The sequence below is a fragment of the Cervus elaphus genome, chromosome X (assembly GCF_910594005.1).
Source record: "Cervus elaphus chromosome X, mCerEla1.1, whole genome shotgun sequence".
Taxonomy (NCBI): domain Eukaryota; kingdom Metazoa; phylum Chordata; class Mammalia; order Artiodactyla; family Cervidae; genus Cervus; species Cervus elaphus.
In genome coordinates, this window is record NC_057848.1 from 151960180 (window position 1) to 151984112 (window position 23933).

The 23933-nt window shown below is 38.9% G+C and overlaps 1 protein-coding gene and 1 non-coding gene across 2 annotated transcripts in view; both read left to right on the plus strand.

Moving 5' to 3' along the window:
* The window catches only part of APOO (apolipoprotein O), a 55471-nt gene that overhangs the window by 28690 nt on the left and 2848 nt on the right, over nucleotides 1-23933 (plus strand). Inside the window, exons 4-8 of the mRNA XM_043896146.1 lie at nucleotides 436-490; nucleotides 3190-3285; nucleotides 8098-8189; nucleotides 11670-11750; nucleotides 23106-23171. Of these exons, the coding sequence (XP_043752081.1) occupies nucleotides 436-490; nucleotides 3190-3285; nucleotides 8098-8189; nucleotides 11670-11750; nucleotides 23106-23141 (360 nt within the window). The 3' untranslated portion in view covers nucleotides 23142-23171. The remainder of the gene's footprint in view (nucleotides 1-435; nucleotides 491-3189; nucleotides 3286-8097; nucleotides 8190-11669; nucleotides 11751-23105; nucleotides 23172-23933) is intronic.
* On the plus strand, nucleotides 14674-14780 carry LOC122690940. The gene has a single exon (XR_006340194.1). It is a non-coding gene; the product is annotated as a U6 spliceosomal RNA (small nuclear RNA).

The following is a 23933-nucleotide window of genomic DNA, read 5'->3' on the forward strand; positions in this document are numbered from 1 at the left end:
TTTGTCACATTCAATTGGGTCATTTCTGCTTCAAATGGGCAGTTTTCAGATACAAGCTCTAAAATCATGGCAAATCAGACTTAATATGAAAGATTTAATCTCACAGGGAAAGGATTTCCACTTTAATTATCGAGGGGACTGAGTGTTTTTCATCCTCTTCAGTTTCAGTAGAAGAATAAAAAGGCTGGGTTGTTGAAACCACTCTACTTGAAATCTTTGCTTCCTGTGGCAATAATAAGCCATTCTGCTAAGCAATTTGTGGTGAACAGGAAATTACAAAAGAAAAAAAACAACACAAAACCCCTCAGATAGACAGTAAATCCCTTTGTTCAAGAAGTGCTAATAACATGATAATTTATTCAGTAAAGATAAATACATATTTATTGTTACTTTCTAATCAACAAAGTCTATTCATTCTTTTTTTTATCTTTTTAGGAAAAGTACTCCCAAAATAAGCCCAAGATGCAAAGTTTGGTTCAATGGGGGTTAGGTAAGTTGATTTTTAATTAGGCACAGTCAGTTTGTTTGACATTGGATGTTTTAACTGGTATTCCGTGGATGTGCTCCAGGGGATCTGTGAATTCCTTAAAATTATATGTAGAATTTTAGAGCTACTTGGTTATTTCTGGAAAGAGGGTCTGTTTTTTCCATCAGATTTCAGGAAACTAGTGTCCCCATTCAGGTAAGTCTCTTCAGGATCGTTAGGATTGTTGACCTAACAGGTGCAGATACACTGGATTTTCTTTTTTTTAAATCTGTTTCCAGATGCAGTGTCCTAGCTCATCTATAGGTTTTCGGAATCAGGATCGCTCATTGGCATGGCTGTTAACACATGTTATAGAAGTCTAGATGCAGGAAGGAACTAGGCTAGTGTGCCTAGGAAAGGCTTTATTGCATGATTCGTGTGTTCTTACATGTTTTCATTTGTTTTTTTTTTTTATCATCTTTCACATTCACTTAACACATACACCCATAAACTGATTTCACAGTCTTGTGTTCAACTAATATTAAGAAATTAATAGACATTGGTCATATTTCATTCCCTTTATTGGGCGTCTAAACCAGTCATCCTCTTCTTTCTACAAGTGTTTGTTTCCATGACAGAATAAACATGAGTACAATTTATTTCTCTGTGAAAATCATCAGAGCATTGATGTGCTGATTCCCCCGAGACTACCTACCATATAAATACAGTCTTCCTTTGAAGATAGACATATTAGTGGCTTACCAGTTCTCTAAATTATCCATGTGGATTAATATCTTAATTTTAAAAACAGTTATTCAGTGCTTATTAAATATCAGGAGCTAATCTATGTGACTTGAAAGTATTAATTGCTGTAGAATCCTTATAACAACCCAGGCAATTAGGTACTTTTTTACTGTCTTTTTTTCCCCTCAGGAAGCTAAAGATTTCCTGATCTTTTATCTCTGTGTGACTGAGGTGATCTCTTTGTTGTCACCTGTCATTTCCCATAGAAGTAAGCAGTATTTGCAATATGAGTCTTTTTTTTTTTTTCTTCTCTTGGACTCAGTTACTGCAAAGGCTCTTAAGAAGAAACATTCCATTATGAGTTGCGTTGTTGTCTGCCAAGACAACCCGTCCATTTCCCAGCAGTCACAGCCAAGATGTGTTAACTAGAAGCTGGCTTTCAGCTTCAGTGCAGTCTTAGAGTCCCATTTCTTTGTGATCTTCCCGCTTTGGTTCCCCTCACCGAGGCATCTGGGTGTCCTGTCACCTGCTCTGTGTTCATGGCTACAGTTGAAAATAACATGCTGGTAGGCAGAAATAAACAGAAGTAGAAAACTGCCTCAAATGACCCAGGCAAGTTAAAATCAGGTTAAAGGCAAAGTAAGTAAAAGGCCAGACAGGAATTGGTGCAAACAGCACAAACCCTATTGGAGAAGGCAATGGCAACCCACTCTAGTACTCTTGTCTAGAAAATCCCATGGACGGAGAAGCCTGGAGGGCCACAGTCCATGGGGTCACGAAGAGTCAGGCACGGCTGAGCGACTTCACTTTCACTTTTCACTTTCATGCATTGGAGAAGGAAATGGCACCTACTCCAGTGTTCTTGCCTGGAGAATCCCAGGGACGGAGGAGCCTGGTGGGCTGCCATCTATGGGGTCGCACAGAGTCGGACACAACTGAAGTGACTTAGCAGCAGCAGCAGCACAAACCCTATAGCAGTATTTAAAATGACCACCACAGTTCCCAAAGAACCCAAGAAAAGGAAAACTGGCATGTGTCTAGTCTTATCTGGAGGAGAGAATTACAGAGTATTCCAGTTAGTTCAGTTCCACTTTCATTTAAGTCACCACCATGGCAGGCATTGAAGAGAGAAGCTGAGGAAGACAGTGGTCACAACCACTGAGGTGCATATAATAGTGTTCAACACTATCTCAAATACAGAGGCAGTCATAGGCCACCATTGAAGGTACAGAGGAAGGAGGCTAGTTTAACAGAGATTGGGGAGACGGAAGCAGTCAGGGAAGGAGTTCTGAGGAGGCATCGTGCAAATGAGGTCATCAGGCATGTTCAGGCGTGGCAAATAGGCTCACGTGTTGGGTTTGTTTGTATTTATCTATGAACAGTGACTATTTCCCGCATGTACTTGCACAACAAGTTTCCCTCATTGTTCAGATTTTTCATTTCTTGAGTCTGAATAATGAATTCAGATGGCAAAAGATAAGTTTTTTCCCCCTGAGTCTGATATATTTTGTTCCTGAGTTTTAGAGAGCAATCAGCAAAGCTTCAGACAGTGACACATCTGTCCAAAGGTTTATCCAAGTTTATTCTGATCCTGTGTTTGAATAGCGAGAGATTCCTGTATTTGTATTTCTCCCCTTATAAATAATTGATTCAGATCTGTTGCCTTCAAGAATTATGAAGATAATCTAATGTTACTGCCAGATTGTCATCAGACTAAAAGGTGTTTGAGAATTGGATACTTACTATGTGACTAGTAAATCATGTTTATCTCTCATATAAAAAGAACTTGTTGAAGCATATTAACAGCAGACTACATTATTTGAAAAGCATTTGATACTACATATACTTTTATTTATGACTTCTTGTTTTGTTCTTTTTGTTTCTTTTTATTTATTTTTAATTGAAATATACTTGGTATGTGTGTTTTATTTATTAATGAGCAATTTATGGTACTGTTTTCCGGTCTGATTCTATTGTAGACAGCTATGAATATCTCCAAAATGCACCTCCTGGATTTTTTCCAAGACTTGGTGTTATTGGTTTTGCTGGAGTTGTTGGACTTGTTTTGGCTAGAGGTAGGTACAATTTTATAGTTTTTTTAAGAAAAAAATTCATAAATCAGAGATAAGATATATGTTTGGTTCTTTGTTTTCATTTATCAGTTTTTGGAATAATGAGTGGGCTTCTGCATATGGCCTTCTTGGTGTATAATTGATATGATTATTTTCTCCAGTATATTTGATTTTAAACATATATAGAAATTGTAAAAAAATAAAATGAAAAAAAATGTGTACTTTTGATTTAAAGAAGAAGTTAGTTATCCTTCATAGGTACATTTACTTCATTTACTTGGTCAAATTCCTGTTGCTCTTCAGTACAGAAAGTGAACTTTTGTTAACCAAGACCTGTCACACCTGAGAAACTGTTTCTAAATATTTCACTATTAAGATCAGGCTAATTGGTTTGAATTCTGGCAGTTTACCTCTTAGATGTTTTTGTACACATGTAGAATGGCATATGTTCAAGGTTGTGCACTGTAGTATTTTTTTGAAATATAAAAGATTAGAAAGTAAAAAAAAATCAGGCTATTAATCACAATAGTGATTTCATAGAGAGTTTATAATTTCTTGATGTCTTATAGCTTCAGTCAGTGATGATAAAAAAATCTTTTAAAATACTTAAAGTTAAAAGCTAACAAATATCAACTTAGAGATATTACTACACCTTACTACTGGATTACAAAGAATTTATAGGAAATTCAGGATGATAAAATACTTTACTGTAATGAGATGAATTTGTTATGAACCACTGGAAGTTTCACTGGTTGTAAAATTCAGATTACAAACTTTTCTAAATTAGAAAGATTATGAACCCTGTAATCAGGTTCCCATAAGAGATGACTATAGAGACTAGTTTGATAACCATTTCTCAATATTAAGAACCTTTCTATACATGGCTTAACCATTCTTTTACAATATGGAAGAATGCTGTCCTGGTGCCACTCCCCGAGCATGTGGAATGAACTCCTGTTGTAGTTTCTGTGTCCTCCTCCCATTTGGCGCAGAATATATAAGAATTAAAAGCAGAGTTTATTTTTGCTAATCGACTTGGGCAATAGTTGAATCAGCTTTTTGTCCCAAACTTCTTTCCTCTCCTTCTGTAAAGCTGTCCAAAAAAGCATTCCTATCTTATTTAGATAGTGTTTAGAATTTATGGAGATCCCAAGGCCAGGGTGTTGGAATGTTGACTGGCTGTTAGGGAGCCAGGAATGTGGAATCAAGTGAGATTAGCTTCCTCCTTCCCTCCCCGTGGGGAGAGCACATGGAACAGTTTTACAGCTCCCTGTGCCACGCATGCGCTCTGCACTGTGTTCATCCTCCGCACATCCACTGGGCTGACCATCCTGAGGACGACTGGGAGCTCTGCTCTCCTGAGCAGATCAGCAACAGAAGGACATCTGCTGCTGTGGGGCCTTTGCCTTTGTCTTTATTTGCTTGTTTGTTTAGATGTTCCCCTTTCTTTTTCCTTTTCCTGAGAGGACTCTAGTTGTATTAAAATACTTTAAAACCTTAATTCTTTTCCAGAAAAGTACACAGGCACACATACGGTACAATAGATCTTTTCCCATGGGTGCTGGGATATAGGAGCCTGAGGTAAACACCATTGGGTGGGGGTTCCTAAGCAAAATGAGTGGGAGGGTAAGTATGTTTATGGTTGGTCAGAGTGATTTGCAGGCCCCTTTAGGTAGATGCTGGCAGCAGTATGATGGGCTAAGTCTTTCCTGGTAGCATTTCTTTTCTTTCTTTTTTCAAACATTTTATTTATTTTAATATAATTTTATTTTTTTAATAAAGAAATTCAGTTTTTTTCCTTAAGTACACACAGTTGTATGAATTGCCTGTATACAAATTAACCAGGGCTTGACAACTCAATAGACAGGTTTCATTTATAATTAGGACTTTTTTTTTGATAGTAAATATCTCTAAAGTGCTAGGCAATTGTTTATCCTTTCAAGCATAATTTTCCTCCTCCCTATTTTGTAAAGTAATATTAATTATTATGGAGTATGTTGTACTTAAAGTAGGAAAATAATCTATAATAAAAATATATATGCATTTAAGGTATACAAAGTGATGTTTTGATACGTATATATGTATATGACAGGGTTGTCTGCTGTCACCCTATTTGTTTAATCTATACACTGAGCACATTATGAGAAATGCTGGTCTGGATGAGTTACAACCTGGAATCAAGATAGGTGGGAAAAACATCAACAGCCTCAGATATGTGGATAATCCCACTCTAATGGCAGAAAGCAAAGAGGAACTAAAGAACCTCTTGATAAGGGTGAAGGAGGAGAGTGAAAGAGCCAGCTTAAAACTAAATATTTAACAAAACTAAGATCTTGGCATCTGGCCCCATTACTTCATGGCAGATAGAGGTGGAGAAAGGTGGAAGTAGTGACAGATTTCCTCTTGGGCTCCAAAATCACTATGGATGGTGACTGCAGCCATGAAATCAGAAGACGGTTGCTTCTTGGCAGGAAAGCTATGACATACCTAGACAGTGTGCTGAAAAGCAGAGACATTACTCTGCTGACAAAAGTCCGTATAGTCAAGGCTGTGGTCTTCCCAGTGGTCATGTACGGTTGTGAGAGCTGGACTGTCAAGAAGACAGAGCATTGAAGAATTGACACCTTCAAACTGTGATGCTGGAGAAGATTCCTGAGAGTCCCTTGGACAGCAAGGAGATAAAACCAGTCAATCTTAAGGGAAATCAGCCCTGAATACTTGTTGGAAGGACTGATGCTGAAGTTGACCCCAGTATTTTGGTCATCTGATGAGAACAGCTGACTCATTGGAAAAGTCCCTGATGCTGGAAAAGATTGAGGGCAGAAGGAGAAGAGGGTGTCAGAGGATGAGATGGCTGGATGGCATCAGTAATGCACTGGACATGAACTTGGGCAAATTTCAGGAGATGGTGAGGGACAGAGTGGCCTGGTGTGTTGCAGTCCATGGGGTAGCAAAGAGTCGGACATGGCTGGGTGACTGAACAACAGCAGCAACAACATATGTGTATAAATAGTTAAATGATTACTGGAGTGGAGCTAATTAATATATCTTTTCACATAGTTACCTTTTTTGTGATGAGAGCATCTGAAATCTCCTCTCTTAGTAAATGTCCAGGGCTCAGTATTATTAACTAGTTATCATACTGCACATTAGATCTCTAGACTTACTCATCCTACATAACTGCACCTTTGTATCCTTTGACCAATATCTCCACATTTCTCCCACCTCCCTACTCTTGATAGCCACCCTTCTAGTCTTTGCTTCTGTATATTTGACTTTTTTAGCTTCTACATATCAGTGAGATCATGTGCTGTTTTTTCTTTCTCTGTCTGGATTATTTCACTTAGCATAATGTCCTCTAGGTTCATCCATATTTTTGCACATGGTAGAATGTCCTTATTTTTAAAGGCTTAATAATATTCCATTGCAAATGTATACCACAGTTTCTTTATCCATTCCTCCACTCCAGACATTTTGTTTTCATGTGTTGACTATTGTGAATAATGCTGCATTGAACATGAAGTATTTCAGGTTACTGACTTCATTTCCTTTGGATATACACCTGGAAGAGGGATTGCTAAATCATACAGATAGGTTTCTTGGGCATCTAGCAGATAACAGTGATGAGGGTGGCCAGGACTGTGGTGATGACAAGAGGTATCTCTCTGGAAGAGAAATGAATGGATGATTATTCAGAGGAAGTAGGCCCAGCCAGGCCACTCAAGGAGGGCAGGTGTTTGTTGCCCTTTGTTGTTGCCTTCTGGAGGCTCCCTCTGGCCATGCTGACAGTTACAGTCTACATCACTGGCTTCTTGGGAAGTTTGGGGGTGGAAACAGGAAGGGAAGCAGGGGATTGTACTTCCTTCCAGAACTTCTAGGACCCCCAGCTCATTGTGTGCACCAGTTGGAGCTAGAAACCCAAGAGCAGCTGCCTATCAGCTTTCTCTGTGCACAGTGCTCAGTCGCTCAGTTGTGTCCAACTCTTCGCAATCTCATGGACTATAGCCCCCAGGCTCCTCTGTCCATGGGATTTCCCAGGAAAGAATATTGGAGTGGATTGCCATTTCCTTCTCCAGGGGATCTTCCCAACCCAGGGATAGAACCTGCGTCTCCTGCACTGGCAGGCAGATTCTGTACCACTGAGCCCTCTGGGGAGCCTCTATCAGATTCCTCTTATATATTTTTGATTATTTTCTTCTTTTGAATTATTTTACTTTGATCATTTCTAAGAGCTCTTTTCTGCTCTGTTTCACAGAGCTCATTTTTCTTTTAATGCAGTAGCTTCTTAAATTTATTGATGATACCTAAGAACAAGTTTAATTTAAGTTCTTCTCTTTCCTTTGGGGTCATTTTTCTGTCTTTCTTGTCTTGATGTTCTCTTATGTTGTGAGCTTTCTTTACCTTTCCTCGATTGTACAGTCATATTTAAGAGCAAGGCGATTGAAACTCTAATAAGAACTTTTTACACATAAATGGGACTTGCTGGGAAGCAGGTTCTCTCTCTGGGTGAGCTGAGAGGGAACTGACCTTAAAGGAGAGTGGTGACAATGCCCACCTGGGCGAGGCTGGACTTTCTCCACTAACATGCACATGCTGTTACACCAGCTGTCTTGGCTTTCAGCAGCAAATCCGTGGCATTTCTGTAGAGGTACCTTGTGCCCCTTTTAAGATTTTGTCTGGAGAGATGCCCTCACCACAGCATTTTGGCACTGGCATGGTGTGGAGGAGTCTTACACAGTGTTAGATGTACAAGGCAAACTGTGATGATAGAGATAATAAATCCTCTGATGGTGTCCACAACCTTTTATTTAATAGGTTCAAAGATAAAGAAGCTTGTGTATCCACCTGGTTTCATGGGATTTGCTGCCTCTCTTTATTATCCACAGCAAGCCATTGTATTTGTCCAGGTAAGTTATATCAGTAAGCTTTCATGCTCATGTATGTATGGGTTTACTGCTTCATTTAATTTTATTTTGCAGACTTTAATACCAGAGTAAAATTTCTTTGCACGTATAGATTTAAATGGTTTTGCAGCAAATTTAAATGGTTTTCTCCACTGTATACCTCAGTTCTGGCCCTCCTTTCAATGTCAGTATTCAGAGAAGGCAAGCTAATTTGAATATTAATAAAAGAAAATTTAATATACTTTTTTGCATAATTACATGGAAGCCCAGAGACTCAAATTCCAGAGTTGGTGTTTACAGATCAGTTTGGGTGTACCTGGTCATAGCCTGCCCTCCTTGGTGTTGCAGGCATGGGCCTTGTGCTCTGGCCCTCCGCCTTCCCCCTCGTCTGGTGCCGGCCTCACTTTCCTTGCCGGGGACTTTAGGGAGTGCAGTTCACTCCGTTGGGAACGCCCTTTTTAGGGCTGTCAATTGGCTGCTCCTTTCTTACCCTTGAGGCCTCAGCTTGGTGGCATCCTGGCGGGTAGAACACAGTGGCCGAGACATGAGTACAGCTGATGCCTTCGTCAGTCAAGCTGCCATGACAAAATACCACAGCCTGTGAGGCTTAAATAATAGAAATTTATTTTCTCACAATTCTGAAGGCTGGAAGCCCAAGAGCAAGGTGTCAGCAGGGTTGGTTTCTCCTGAGGCCTCTCTCCTTGACTTGCAGATGGCCACCTTCTCCATGTCCTTGCATAGCCTTGTCACTGTATGCACACTTCCCTGATGTGTCATCCTTGTCTTATAATGACACCAGTGGATTAGAGCTCCACCCTTATGACTTCACTTGACCTTAATTACCTCTTTAAAGGCCCTTTCTCCAAACAGTCGCATTGTGGGTTAGGGCTTCAACACATGAGTTTTGGGGGACACAGTTCAGTCCATAACAGCTGGACCAGCAGTTCTCAGACTGTAGTCCCTGGATCAGTGGGATCAGGATCACTTGGGAACTTATTAGAAATGCAAGTTTTCAGGCCCCAACCCAGACCTATTGACTCAGACCCTGAGAGTTAGGGCCAGCAGTCTGTGTTTTAGCAGGCCCTCTGGGATTTTTGCAAGCCCGTAATATTTGAGAACCACTGATAAAGACGTTAGACTCCCTCAGGGCAGTGGTGTCTGGACTTGGAGGGACTGTACACATAGAATCCCTTGGAAAACTGGCAAGAACGAGGCCAACTTAAAGTTTTGAGATCCTAGGTAGCTTCTAGAGATGGGGATTCATTTGCTAGAACTGCCATATCACACTGAAACCGGTTTCTAGGAAGAAGAGCAGTGCCATCACCAGAATTAGTCCTTGAAGCACTGAGCCAATCCAACCAGACACTGTGCCCCCTGGAGTCCTTGCAATATCATTAAGTCTAGATTCCTGGATGGTGCTCCAGTTGTAGGTGGGAGCCCAGTGGATCCAGCTGTGGGAAATTGTTGGCTTTGGTGGCAAATACGATCTTTATAACATGGGTTTGGCGTTGTTTATAGCAGTCCTGGAGGCAGTTACTGATCCTCTGCCTGCTTCAGTCCTAACTCTGAAACAGTGAATCATGTCTGCTTGCTCTAGATCACAAAAATAATCAAACATCATCTTAGTCTGTTATGGTTTAAGTAGTAAATTGGCTGGTGGTTGAGAAGCATATGTAGTAACCCTCTGAGTAGAGGTCTTTTTTTTTTTTATCTTCTATGCCACAGCATGCATTGCAAAAGAATTTTTTGTATTCACAACCAAGATAGTAGCATACAAATCTGAGTTGTATTCTAATTTTTTTTTTATTATTATTATTTTTTTTTCCCAGTGGGTTTTGTCATACATTGATATGAATCAGCCATGGATTTACATGTATTCCCAATCCCGATCCCCCTCTAATTTATTTTTAAAGTCAGTGGGAAGGAGTTTTGTCTTTTCTTTTTTTGTACCTAGAGTGAGCCAGAACAAAGCAATTAACTATTTTCACTAGATATAAAACATTAGTGATCTGTTTGGGAGGATGAAAAAGTTCTGAAAATAGTGGTGGTGATGGTCACATAACATTGTGAATGTAATTACCACTTAATTGTACACCTAGAAGTGGTTAAAATGGTTAATTTTATATTATGTGTATTTTGCACCATAAAACAAAACAAACATCAGTGATCGAAAGAGAATTAGTTCCTATTTCACAGTTTCTTTTCTACTTCCTCTTTTTTTTTTCCCTCCTAATGAATGCCATGACCTTGGACAAACCACTTAATCACTTATGTTTTGTTTTCTGTTCAGTAGTGTCTGGAGAACAGTATTGTCAGAAAACTCTGAAAGTGATGGGCGAATATTATTTTTCTCTCAGAAATTTAAAACACTGAGAACAGTGCCATACTGATAGTAAATGCTTGTTACATCTACCAGTGAGTCTGAGAATCATATCATACCATATTTTAAGAACAGTTGGCACAACTGGAAGAATATAACTTGCAAGAAACCAGTATGTTGCAGCCAAATGCTGGATTTACTAGCATTGTGACCTTGAACGAGTCATTTGGCCTCTGAATATTTCCTAATAATCTCTGCCTACTTACCATATAGCATTGTTATATAGAATAGAGGTAAATCATGTGAATGTGCTTGGTAAAGTAAAATGCTATATAGAGACAAATGATAATAAAAATTCAGAAGAGAATAGTAACTGCTTTCATAAAATCAAAGTAGTTTCATGTAGAAGACAAATCAATATTGTCATAGGTAGGACCAATGAATGCAAATTATTGGAAGTTTCTTTTTAAGAAAGCTGAATATTTTTTATAAAAGCTTCCAGTAATTGAAGTCAGCAGGCCAAAGGTGGATCAGCACCTTTTAAGGTAGGGAACTCACTTACTCCAAAATATTCTCTGACCGTGGAGCCTACCTTTCTGCATGTTGTAGAAAGGATTTTGGAGCAGAAAGCAAAAGCCCTATAGAAATTCAAAGACTTATGTTTTGAGAGATCTGGGGAGACTGACCACCTTTACTGGGCTCACTTGTTTTTTTACCTAGCCCCTAAAATGAATGAATGGTTTTCATCTTGAGTTTCAGACTTGGTTGGCTGTTACGTGCTAGATGTGATAGGTAGAAGCCTTCTTTCTTATCTGATTTTTCATGAATTTCTCATATCAGCATTTTTTCCCACATTTTTCCCTTGAAATTGTGAAAGGTTGAAATATACACCTATAATTTATGGCACATTATTTTAAATAGTAGCTATACCTGGGCAAACTATTTTTTCTTCTTACCCTATCATTCTTGCTTTTATTTGGTTACATTGCATAGTTTTTTTTTTTCATTGTATAGTTTTAATGTGTATGTTCAACCAAGATTCCTGTGGTAGTTGTGTGCTTAAATACAGTTCTTTTGGAAACAGGACAAAAGAAAGCAATAAATTCTCTTCCTTACCACTTCATATATGAAATAGAAATGGATCGTTTATATTTTATTTCAAGGTCAGTGGAGAGAAATTGTATGACTGGGGTTTACGAGGCTACATTGTCGTAGAAGATTTGTGGAAGGAGAACTTTCAAAAGGTGAGAAAGATCTTTTTAATTATCTTCCTTTCAGTTTAAATGTTGGTTTCTCTCAGGTTTTATAAAATTATTGATAACCCTGTTGCTTGCTCCTGCTTTTCGTGTTTGTATTTCCTTATGCTTGTAGCTTAGATTCTCGGGTGGCCTTTATTAGAGGAGCAATAGAACTTCTATACATTTGATTGTTTTTAGCAGGGCTGAATATAAGTGGGGATCATAGAATGCATTCCACTTCAGTCTTAGACCATAATTTCCTCTCTATTGTATTTACAATTTGTTCAGAGTGTTGCGTATTATCTGAAAGTTTTATCAAAACTAGAATAGATGGAAGCAGGGTATGTTCCCAGCAGAAGAGGAATAGCTGAGACTCCTCCTCTTGCTGTTTTGCTCATCATAGGCCCCATTCTTTGCTTTATCAGTACTGTATCTGTTAATCCCCTAGCCTCTGGGCCAAGTTAAGGGCATATAGGGGCCCGGCCACCAGTTACAGGCCACTTTACTGACTCGTGGGCGAGCATCAGAGGGGAAGAGGTTGTGGAATTAAAGGATATGCCATTTTTTGTCTCTTCTCACAGCCACTTAGCTGATTAAATGTTGCCCATGTTTGCTGGAACATTCTCCTCTGATAAGGAAGAGTAAGTGTAGAACAAGGCATCATGTCTTCTCTGAGCACTCAGAGGCACAGCTCAATGAGGAAGAATTAGGGTTCTTATTATTAACATACCTTATCTTAAAACACTTGATTCTGGTCATCTCAAATCAAAGTACTCTTTTAAAAAAATATAAATACCTGTCTTAAAATTAAAGTCCAGGATTTCGAACTGGAACTTGAAAGTAACATTGTAGAATAAATTATAAGCCCTTCTCATTAGTTACATAGTCTTCCAGTGAAATCTTTTTTTTTTTCCTTCCAGTGAAATCTTTTTTTTTCCTTTTTTTTTCATTTATTTTTATTAGTTGGAGGCTAATTACTTTACAATATTGTAGTGGTTTTTGTCATACATTGACTTGAATTAGCCATGGATTTACATGTATTCCCCATCCCAATCCCCCCTCCCACCTCTCTCTCTACCCGCTCCCTCTGGGTCTTCCCAGTGCACCAGGCCCGAGCACTTGTCTCATGCATCCCACCTGGGCTGGTGATCTGTTTCACCCTAGATAATATACATATTTCAATGCTGTTCTCTTGAAACATCCCACCCTCGCCTTCTCCCACAGAGTCCAAAAGTCTGTTCTGTACATCTGTGTCTCTTTTTCTGTTTTGCATATAGGGTTATCATTACCATCTTTCTAAATTCCATATATATGTGTTAGTATACTGTAATGGTCTTTATCTTTCTGGCTTACTTCACTCTGTATAATGGGCTCCAGTTTCACCCATCTCATTAGAACTGATTCAAATGAATTCTTTTTAATGGCTGAGTGATATTCCATGGTGTATATGTACCACAGCTTCCTTATCCATTCGTCTGCTGATGGGCATCTAGGTTGCTTCCATGTCCTGGCTATTATAAACAGTGCTGTGATGAACATTGGGGTGCACATGTCTCTTTCAGATCTGGTTTCCTTGGTGTATATGCCCAGAAGTGGGATTGCTGGGTCATATGGCAGTTCTATTTCCAGTTTTTTAAGGAATCTCCACACTGTTCTCCATAGCGGCTGTACTAGTTTGCATTCCCACCAACAGTGTAAGAGGGTTCCCTTTTCTCCACACCCTCTCCAGCATTTATTGCTTGTAGACTTTTGGATAGCAGCCATCCTGACTGGCGTGTAATGGTACCTCATTGTGGTTTTGATTTGCATTTCTCTGATAATGAGTGATGTTGCCAGTGAAATCTTAAGACTAGGTTTTGTACTGGTGATTTCTAAAGGAATTAACCTCTATTGAGCCTGTTTAAAACCAGCTAGCTCTTGAGTAGGAAGTTGTATATTAATATCAAGTGCCCTCTGGCAATCCATTTTAAAGAATAAACACTCGTAGTTTTATTTTCATTTCTCTGACATTTTCTTTGGAAGCTCTCTTTCCTGTTTAAAAAATTCCTTAAGTCCAGGCTGAGTTGAATATGAGAAAGGAAGTAGAAATGTAGCAAATGAAACTCCTCCTCAGTTCTGCATGCTCTCTGTGGTGTCAGTACAGAGCTGATGCACACAAAAGCCACGGTGGGGGGCTCCGTTGGGAGTCTGAGCGTTCACTGTGGTGTCAGGCAGACGCGTGCCCACCAGCTGGACTGTGGTTGGAATGCAAGCTGAACAGGCCAGCATTTTATGGCTGTTTGAAAACGCTGGATATGGGGAGTGAGGTAGTAACGATGCCTAGTTAGCCACAGGTTGGTCTGTATATCTTCTCTGGTCTCCTGTCTGTGCCCTTGCCCTCTCGAGCATCACTGAGAGTTCTCCTCATTCACTCTCAAAGCACAATTCTCCTGCCAGCTATCTGTTGTGACTAGAAGGTAATAAAATGGATATTGACAACTTAAACATTTAGCACAAGTTCTAAGTGAAAAATATCAGAAGGCCCTTTTAATTCAAGATTTGATGTACTTAGATTTGGGGAATTATTTGACAATGAAATGCTTTTGTTTTTTATTGATTTCCCTGCCCCCCCCCCCTTTTGGACTTTGTGGGTTTCAGTACTTTTTGTTTATTTTTTCTTTACTAATGAGAGTAAAGATTTAAGCTACCCTGGAACAGGAATCTTTTGGAGCTCAGGAACTCTGAAGGGAATTGGGGAACACTTCATGGATTTTTGTTTGTTTCTTAGCATGTTTAGAAATTGGTTTTCAAGTCAGGCTTTAATTACCAGTCTCAAATTCAGTGCAGTCTGATTCATAATTGTACTACCATCATGTAACAGATATACATACTTTTGGTTGCAAATAGTCAAAAGAAATTTGTGGCCATTGTGTTTAAAATGGGGCCCTGAGTGCTCACTTCGGCAGCACATATACTAAAATTGGAACGATACAGAGAAGATTAGCATGGCCCCTGCGCAAGGATGACATGCAAATTCGTGAAGCGTTCCATATTTTTAGCTTCCAACTAATAAAAATAAATGGAAAAAAAAATGGGGCCCTGAAATTTTAAGTGGTGTGAATGATGGTTCAGTTCTTTATTATTTCCCATGGAGCTGTATTGCTCTCAAAACCCTAAGGAAGTCTGTGGCATTTTTTGGTCCGCCACATCTCTTTTCCCTTTTAGAAATTCATTCTAAATGTTTGCAGTGAGTCTTCTACCAATGAAATTTGAATGAGGTGATCTTTCAGTTCTGTGATTGGTTGGTGAAGAGGAATTAATCTGCTTCAGCTAAAATGAATTCTTTGCTTTGGCAGAACTGTGAAGCAAAGATGGGTGTGTCCAGAAATATTGTCATCATAGTGGGTCGGGGTTTTTTCTTTTTTTTGAGATATAATATATAAAATATATGTACAATAACTGTGTGTATATGTATATTTGCAGTTTAAAATCCAACAATATAATGGCCGTTCATATGCCAACGAACCATCCATCTTTAAAAATAGGAAATTACCAGTGTCTTTCAACTTCTTCCTGTGCTCCTCTGTCTACACAGAGAGAACCACTGTCCAGAATTTTGAAGTTTTTATTCCCTTGTTCTTCTTCAAACTTTTCTTGTAGTTTAACCACATACATATTTATTCTAAAACACTGTAGTTGAGCTTGCCTGTTGTTTGCCTTTTAATGTAAGTAACTATATCAAATACACATATAAATAAATATATAGTTTGTCTAGAGGGAGTCTTACTCTATGTATTATTTTGCAAGTTGTTTTGTTCCCTAAGCATTATGTTCACGGGCTGTGTATGGCCGTAGTTTATTTATACTGCTATAGAATATTTCTTTGTGGGAAAATCCCATGTTGATGGCTAGTTGGGTGGTTTTCAGTATATTGTTGTTGCACACACAGCTGTGAGCATATTTTTGTACATGTGTCATGGTTTATTAAAAGTCTTTCTAGGCTGAGATTCCTAGTTCATAGGGTCTGCACATCAATTTTACTAGATGACAAGTTTTCTATTTTTGCCAGTCTGGTGCCTTTGAAGTAGTTTTTCACTGTGGAGTGTGTGTATGTATGGCTTTGTTTTGTTCCTCAATTTTTGTTTTGAAAAAAAAAAATTCAGAACTGCAGAACAGTTGCAGGAATAGTGTAATGAATATACCCTTCACTTAGATTTGCCAGTTACCATTTTGCTACATTTGCTTTGTCTGTCTTTTTACACATGCTTGGGCACTCACCCATGTGTATTTTATTTTTCTGAACCATTTGATACTTATAGATATGGCGCTTTCTACCCATATCTAATTCAGCATGTATTTCCAAAGAATATGGTCATTTACTGATAGAATCACAATACCATTATCATGCTCAGGAAAGTTGACATTTCATTGTTTGCATAGACTTTATCTAATATGCAGTCCATAGTCAGATTTCCTTAGTTGCCCCAATAATGTACTTCCCTTCAACTATTAATAGCTTTATCACCTAAGTATCTATCCCTGTCTCTTTAGTCTTGCCCACTATTATTTCTGACTTGATATTTCTTTTAAGGCTTTTTTCCCCCTTCTAAGTCACTTTTAATCTACAGTTTCTCCTTCCATCCTCTTCTTTTCCTTACTCTGTATCTGTTAAAAGAACCTGGCATGTTGGACCTGTAGAGTTTCCAACAGTTTGGGTTTTACTGATTACACACTTGGGTGCAGTTGAAAGTGTTCCTCTCTCCTCTCAAGATTTCCTGAAGGTTGGCTGCTGGGTCCACGAGCTGCCTAATCAAGTTTGTGTTACCGTAGGTCTATGCAGGCACCTAAGCTTTTGTTTCACTTTGCCAGTTTGGTGTTAGTGGCTGTTGAGGATCAATGCCTAGACTCACTGATTCACTGGGAGTTGGAAAATGGTGATATTCTATTTCTGTCATTTCATTTTCACATGATAGCTAGAGCACTTGAATAAAGAACTCCTTCCCCTCATAAACTAGTTAGTTATAGGAAAGACAAGATAAATGCTCAGCTTTTTCTCTTGGATTTGTCTGGCTTTCAGAATAATAAATTTGTTCCCTCACATCCTCAGAATGTCTCCAACTAGTTGTTTTTTTTTTTAACAATCATTTTGCATTTGTTGATTTAAACATATTTGGGTTTGAATGCTTTGTAATTCCTGTCCTTGTTGGAGTTCAGGTTGCTCATTTTGGCTGGTATAAGCTGGCTTTGTGTCCTTCTGATGTGATGCAAGAACTCTGCAATAGTTTCCTGGCTGTCTGGCATGTCACATTGGTCTCAGAATTTCTCTTTGTTGTTTTAGTGTACATTCCTTTGATTACTAACGAGGTTGAACATCTTTTCACATGTTTATTGGTTTCTTCTTGAAATGCCTGCTCATATCTTTTGACATTTTTTATGTGGGTCATTAGTTCCTTTCTTAATGATTGATATAAAAGCCTTCATTTTTTCCTAGATACTAATATTTGTAGTCACTTGTTTGCAGATGTCTTCTCCCGGCTTGAGGCTAGTCTTTTCAGTTTTGGTGCCCTTTGATGATGATCAGGAGTTCTTAATATAGTTGATTCATAGATTGCTTCCATTACAGTTTTCACTCTTTGACTCTAGGCACTTAATAAAAGCAGGAAACTATTCATTGGTTGTTCATTGCTAATCTGAAATCCCTTCAGAATAGTCCCAGCCCAAAGTCTGAGTTTCAGAGATGGAGGCCAGTGGTGGGTGTCAGGCCCCAGGGTCACAGATGGCCCTTTTGGAATTGTCTTCTAAATTAACCAAACACAGCAATGTGTTTCAGTAAAAGTCATGTTTAATTTTCACTAGGTTTTAAAAACTTGTGACAATTTACTCTCAAAGAATTATAGAATGACTGTTAAAGACCAACAATAACTAAAAGCAAAGAACTTAATACTTCTTTGAAGGGCAGGAAAATATAAAGAAATATAAACCTGTTACTAATGTGAAAACTGAGCAGAATTTCTAATGCTGAGCTTTTAATAGTTGTATTCAAGCCTTTGCTAGCTCAGCAGGAAAATAAAAGGGAAACAGTGGCCACCATCCTGAGTAAATCCTGTTTTCTCTTCCTCCATTCAAAATTCCTCAGCTTTCTAAACACACTCAAGTTTAGCTGTAAGTGATATGATTTTAAAATGACCATCTCTGAAATAAGGCAGTCACAGGGGAAATACTGTTTGAGTCCACTGACATGAAGTATCTGAAACAGTCAGATTTATAGAAGCAGAGTAGAATGGTGGTTGTCAGGGCCTGGGGGTGAGGGAAAAATGGGGAGTTGCTGTTTAATGGGTATAAAATTTCAGTTATACAAGATGGATAATTCTAGAGATCTGCTGTACAGCGTAGTGCCTATAGTTAGCATTACAATATTGTATACTTGAAAATTTGTCAGGAGAGCAGATCTCTTATTAAGTGTTCTTACCACAATAAAATAAAAATAAGGACAATATAGTGGGTTTTCTGTAAAGCTAAATTTGTTCAGAATTTCTGCCCATTCTAGTTTTTGTTATTAAAATGCTAAGAAATAAAGGTACCAGGCAATGATTTTTCTTTTGTCCTTTAAAAACAATATTACTCAGCAAAATAAAAAGTAAGAAATCCTGAAAGAAAAAGTCTCTCCTTTTTTTGAAAGACATACACTTTTGGTATCAGAAAATGTAGATGAGGCAGGATTCAGCGTGACCTGGTAGCCAAGAGAGTAGACTCCATAGTGGACACTCTTCTCCAACTCCCACCCCACCCCCACCTCTTACAATCCTTGAGTGAGTGAAAGTGGCTCAGTTGAGTCCGACTCTTTGTGACCCCATGGACTGACTATACAGTCCATGGAATTCTCCAGGCCAGAAGACCAGAGTGGGTAGCCTTTCCCCTTTCTAGGGGATCATCCCAACTGAGGGATTGAACCCAGGTCTCCTGCATTGCAGGCGGATTCTTTACCAGCTGAGCCACCAGGGAACCTTGGGAAATTGCTCTGGTGCTCTGGTAAATGGGGGTTGTTTCGAGGATTCAGTGGGTTTATCCATGTCAGAAGCAGAGAAAATGGACCAACTTTAGACATGGTAGCCATGATGGATGTCATGTGACATCTGCACGGGAGAAGGTAACATCTGATGGAAAATGGAGCCATAGAGCTTATTATACTCATTAGTCAAAAGTCCCTGTATCTGTTTTAGTTTGCTTTTTGCTGCTGTAACAAATGACCACAACTTTACTGACTGAGAGGAATGCAAATCTATTTTCTTAGACTCTAGGTTGGACGTCCAGTGCTAAATCAAGTTGTCAGCAGGATTGCATTCCTTTCTGGAGGTTCCAGGGGAGAATCCGCTTCCTGCTCATTCAGGTTGTTGACAGAATTCAGTTCCTTGGCGGTTATAGGACCAAGGTCTGCTTTGCTGGCTGTCAGCTGAGGGCAGTTCCCAGCCTCTAGAGGCTGCAGCATTCCTTGTCTCCCAGCTCTCTTCCTCCGTCTTCAAAGCCAGCTTCTGTAGATGAGCCCTGTTCACGTCCTATTTCTTTGACCCTGTCTTCTGTTCTCTTACGCTATAGGAACCCATGTGATTCAATTGGGCCAACCCAGATAATCCAAGATAATCTCCCTATCGTAAGGTCAGCTGGTTTGCAACCTTAACTCCGGTGCCACTGTAATTCTCCTTTGCCACGTCCAGTAGCACAGTCACAGTTTCCAGGATTAGGATGCAAACACCTCTGGGGGGCCATTATTCTGCCTACCACATCCAGTGAACTGGAACTTCATTGGGGTTTTGACAGGTCATTTTTCCTTACCTTCTATTTCCTCATTAAAAAAGTTAAGTGACCTACCACATAGGATATGTGACATTTATGGAGTACTTGCTGGGAGCTTGGCCCTGGGTGCTAAACTCTTTGCTCAGGAAGAGTCTGTGAAGCAGGTTCTGTTATTTGTTGTTCAGTCACTCAGTCATGTCTGACTCTTTGCCACCCAATGGACTGCAGCATGCCAGGCTTCCCTGTCCTTCACCATCTTCCAGAGTTTGCTCAAACTCATGTCCATTGAATTACTGATGCCATCTAACCTTCTTATCCTTTGTCATCTCCTTCTCCTTTAGCCTTCAACCTTTCCCAGCATCGGGGTCTTTTCCATTGAGTCAGCTCTGCATCAGGTGGCCAACATATTGGAGCTTCGGCTTCAGCATCCATCCTTGCAATGAGTATTCAGGATTGATCTCCTTTAAGATTGACTGGTTTGATCACCTTGCTGGCCAAGGGACTCTCAAAAGTCTTCTCCAGCACCACAGTTCAAAAGCATCAATTCTTTGGCACTCAGCGTTCTTGATGGTCCAACTCTCATATCCATACATGATTTCTGGAAGAACCATAACTTTGATTATATGGACCTTTGTTAGCAAAGTCATGTCTCTGCTTTTAATATGCTCTCTAGGTTTGTTATAGCTTTTCTTCCAAGAAGCAAGCATCTTTCAATTTCATGGCTGCAGTCACCATCTGCAGTGATTTTGGAGCCCAAGAAAACAAAGTCTGCCACTGTTTCCACTGTTTCCCCATCTATTTGCCATGAAGTGATGTGACCAGGTGCCATGATCTTAGTTTTTTGAACACTGGGGTTTAAGCCAGCTATTATTATCCCCATGTTATAACTGAGGAAACTGCATTTTGGAGAAGTTAAGTAATTGATCAAAATGATTCAGCTAGTGAAGGGCTCAGACATTTCAGTGGGTTAATATACCTTAAAGGTTTAGCTACAAATGCCCCTTCATATGGCAATTCATATTAATTAGAAATAAATATTTTGATTAATTCCTGTAGCCCTTTGCAGTCTAATATGGCAGACACCAGCTATGGACTACATGAAGTGTAGCTGATCTGCACTGAAGTGTGCTATAAGGGCAAATTCACACTAAATTTAGAAGACATGGTCTAAATTAAAAAGATTGTAAACTATCTCGGGATTTTAATATTGATTGATGTTATATTGATTACATGTTGCAATAATAGTATAATATTTTTTGATGTGTTGGGTTAAAATGCACTACTCACTTAAAAAGAACAGTGAAACCCAATATGTATTAAAAGTAGATTAGAAGGAGAATGGTTGCATTGTAAAATATTTTAAATAAAACTGTCTGGAGATGCAAAAAAAGATTGATTTCTGGCTTGTGCTAAGTCACAAACTGTCTTTTGAAGTCAGAATATTGTTTTTGCTGAAATCATGATGATTTCTGCCAAGAGAGATCTGATTTGTAATAGCGTGGATGGGCTCACTATTTCATTAGTGAGATATTTGACTGTCATGTTTTATTATACTATAAGTAATACGTAATCAAACAAGAAAAATTTCCTAGAAACAGAGTTGTTTTCTTCAACCAGAAGAATGTTTCTATGTGCTCAGTTTTTTAATGTCCAAAAGATTAAAAAGCTTATGAACTTAGCAGTTTATTTTTTTTGAGATCGAGTTGCTGGCAAATACCCATAGTAGAATATATAAGATATCACTAAAAGTACTTGGCAAGCATTATGTTAAGGTAATTCAGACCTGAAATACATTTAACTAGGTAGAGAACCACATGATTTTTATGGCACACCCAGTTCTTGGACATGGTTATATCACTTATCTTCATAAGCTTGTTTTTATCTCTTCATTAATTACATGCCCAAACTTTTTTTAAACACTCATCAAATTTCTAGGTTCTGCCTCATTCCATTTGTTTATTCAACAAATGTTTGAATGCTCTGTGCTAAGAGGTCCTAGGGATGTTGTGCCCTTGTGAAACATATATTAGTGAAGGATTCAAACATGAATGAAAGAATTCCACAAATCAGGAAGTGCATGGGTGCTATGAATGTGAATAAAGATTCTCATCTGAATAGAAGGGCAGAGGACAGAGGAAAGCCTTGATCTAAAGGATCAGTAGCATTTAGCCAGGCAGAAATTGGGAGTGACCAGTCTAGGTCAAGGGATTTGTGTAGCAAAGGTCTTATCCCAGGAAGGAGCTTGGCAAGTTGGAAGAGCAAAGCAAGAAGGCCTCTGGTGTGTGCGTGACAGTGTGAGAAAGAGGCTCTGGAGGAATAGAGTAAGGCACATAGGCACTGAGTCCTGTAGATTCAGAGCAACAAGTGGACCTGGATATTGTATGATGATCCACCAAGCAATACATCTTGCTTTATTCCCTAGAACTCCAGCATCAAGTGGTTGTCGTCTGTAGATACAGCGGTCATATAATTTGTCATCCAAAACAGGATACCCTTGAGAGTGAAAGGGGACACTTATTAATTATACTGAAACAGCAGGTATAAACCAGTATGGATAACTTGAGCAAAGCAGAATGTATGATCACTGTGCTTAGAGACAGGTTCTTAGCCCATACAGTAAGCCTGACATTGCTTAGAAATAGAAGCAATGCTAGAAACCATGCTCTGAAATTATAGGGTTAGGCGTTTGTTCCAGCTTTTTCACTTTCCCCCTCCTTCACTCATGGGTAACTCTGAGAGAAGGCCACTAGGAGAACCTGCACCAAGTCGCCCACAGAATCACAGCCCCATTTTCACCCAAATGCAGCCTAGTGTTTTTCAGATTGCCACTCATGGGAGCTCAGTTCCTTGATGTACATCAGGTCTTATTAATGTGTTTTCAGAATTACAGTTTTAAGAACATATGGGAAAGAAAGTAAGGTCTTAAACATGTAGCCCATGAATTTTTCCCTCTAGAACCTTTCCTTCATCACTTCTCATGGATGACATGACCTAATTATATGTTCTCAGATGACAGCCAGGCGGGATGGGTGTGGTCTGATTATAACCTCTTTCAGAATAAACATGTTTTGTGATTTGCCCCCTACAGTGAATGATATACAGAGTAGAGTACCTACAGGAAGTATTACCATATGTGTAAACCCTTTTTTTTTTGATGTTCCAATCATAATGACTGTTCTTTTTTTTCCTCTAAATTTTATTGCAGTTTAGTTGATTTGCAATATTGTGTTAGTTTCAGGTATACAGCAAAGTGATTCAGTAACCTTCTTTAACAAGGACAATGACATAAAGTAGTGAAGAAATCTTTTCACTGTTGATTGGATATTTTATCGAATCAGCTGTTGGCCAAATCTGTGTAGTGAGGATTAATGGAGTTTTATTTCCTCCTCTCCTCTGGGCCTGAGTCAGTTTCTACAACAGGGCCCTCAGGGAGCCCTAGTAATTCCTTTAGTTTCTGGAGACATGGGTCACTTTGCATCAGATAATATTCAAATAGTGAAGATGTGCACTTTGAAACAGTGCACTATTTCTTTAGAAGTTTTACTATTTCTTTTCAAACTGCATTAATATTCTTACTTTCTGTTTTACAAGTCAGGAAATGTGAAGAACTCACCTGGAAATAAGTAGAATACTCCATGCGCTGCCCATTTTAATCAGGTAAAGAACAAAAAAACTTTGTGGTTATTTTTAGCATTATTAGCACTAATTGAAATGACTTGTCTTTAATTAATTAAATTATTTATACCTGTTTAAACTTTGTGTGGTGGAAACATAAGGGCCAGGATGATATTTCATTTCATCTTTAATTTCTAGGCTTAAGTGCTATGACTTCTTTAATTGTGTTTGTTCCTGAGAAGTACCTGGGTTTTTTAGACAAGCTAGAACTCGACAGTTGCGATTTGTCTACAAACCTATTTCAGACAATCATTTCTTAAGCTTACTTTTTTCAGACAGCATTTCACTATAGTCAGCACACTTGTATTCACCTAATAATCATTCAATAAACATTTGCTGAATGCATGACTTTGGTAGAGACGCTCAAGATTATATAGAATAAGTGACATAGGGAATTCACAGGTGTAATTTTCTTTCTTTCAAGATTGAGTAACTTGAGACTGGGCTTCCCAGGTGGCTCAGTGGTAAAGAATACACCTGCCAATGCAGAAGATGCAGGAGACATGGGTTCAGACCCTGGGTTGGGAAGATCCCCTGGAGGAGGAAATGGCAACCCACTCCAATATTCTTCCCTGGAAATCCCATGGACAGAGGAGCCTGTGGGGCTACAGTCCATAGGGTTGCAAAGAGTTGGACATGACTGAATCAACTTAGCACACACACACATGCACAATTATCAAATGAAAAAAGAAGCTAGTATAATACATTTTTAGAGAGGATAATTACCAGAAAATACCAAAAAAA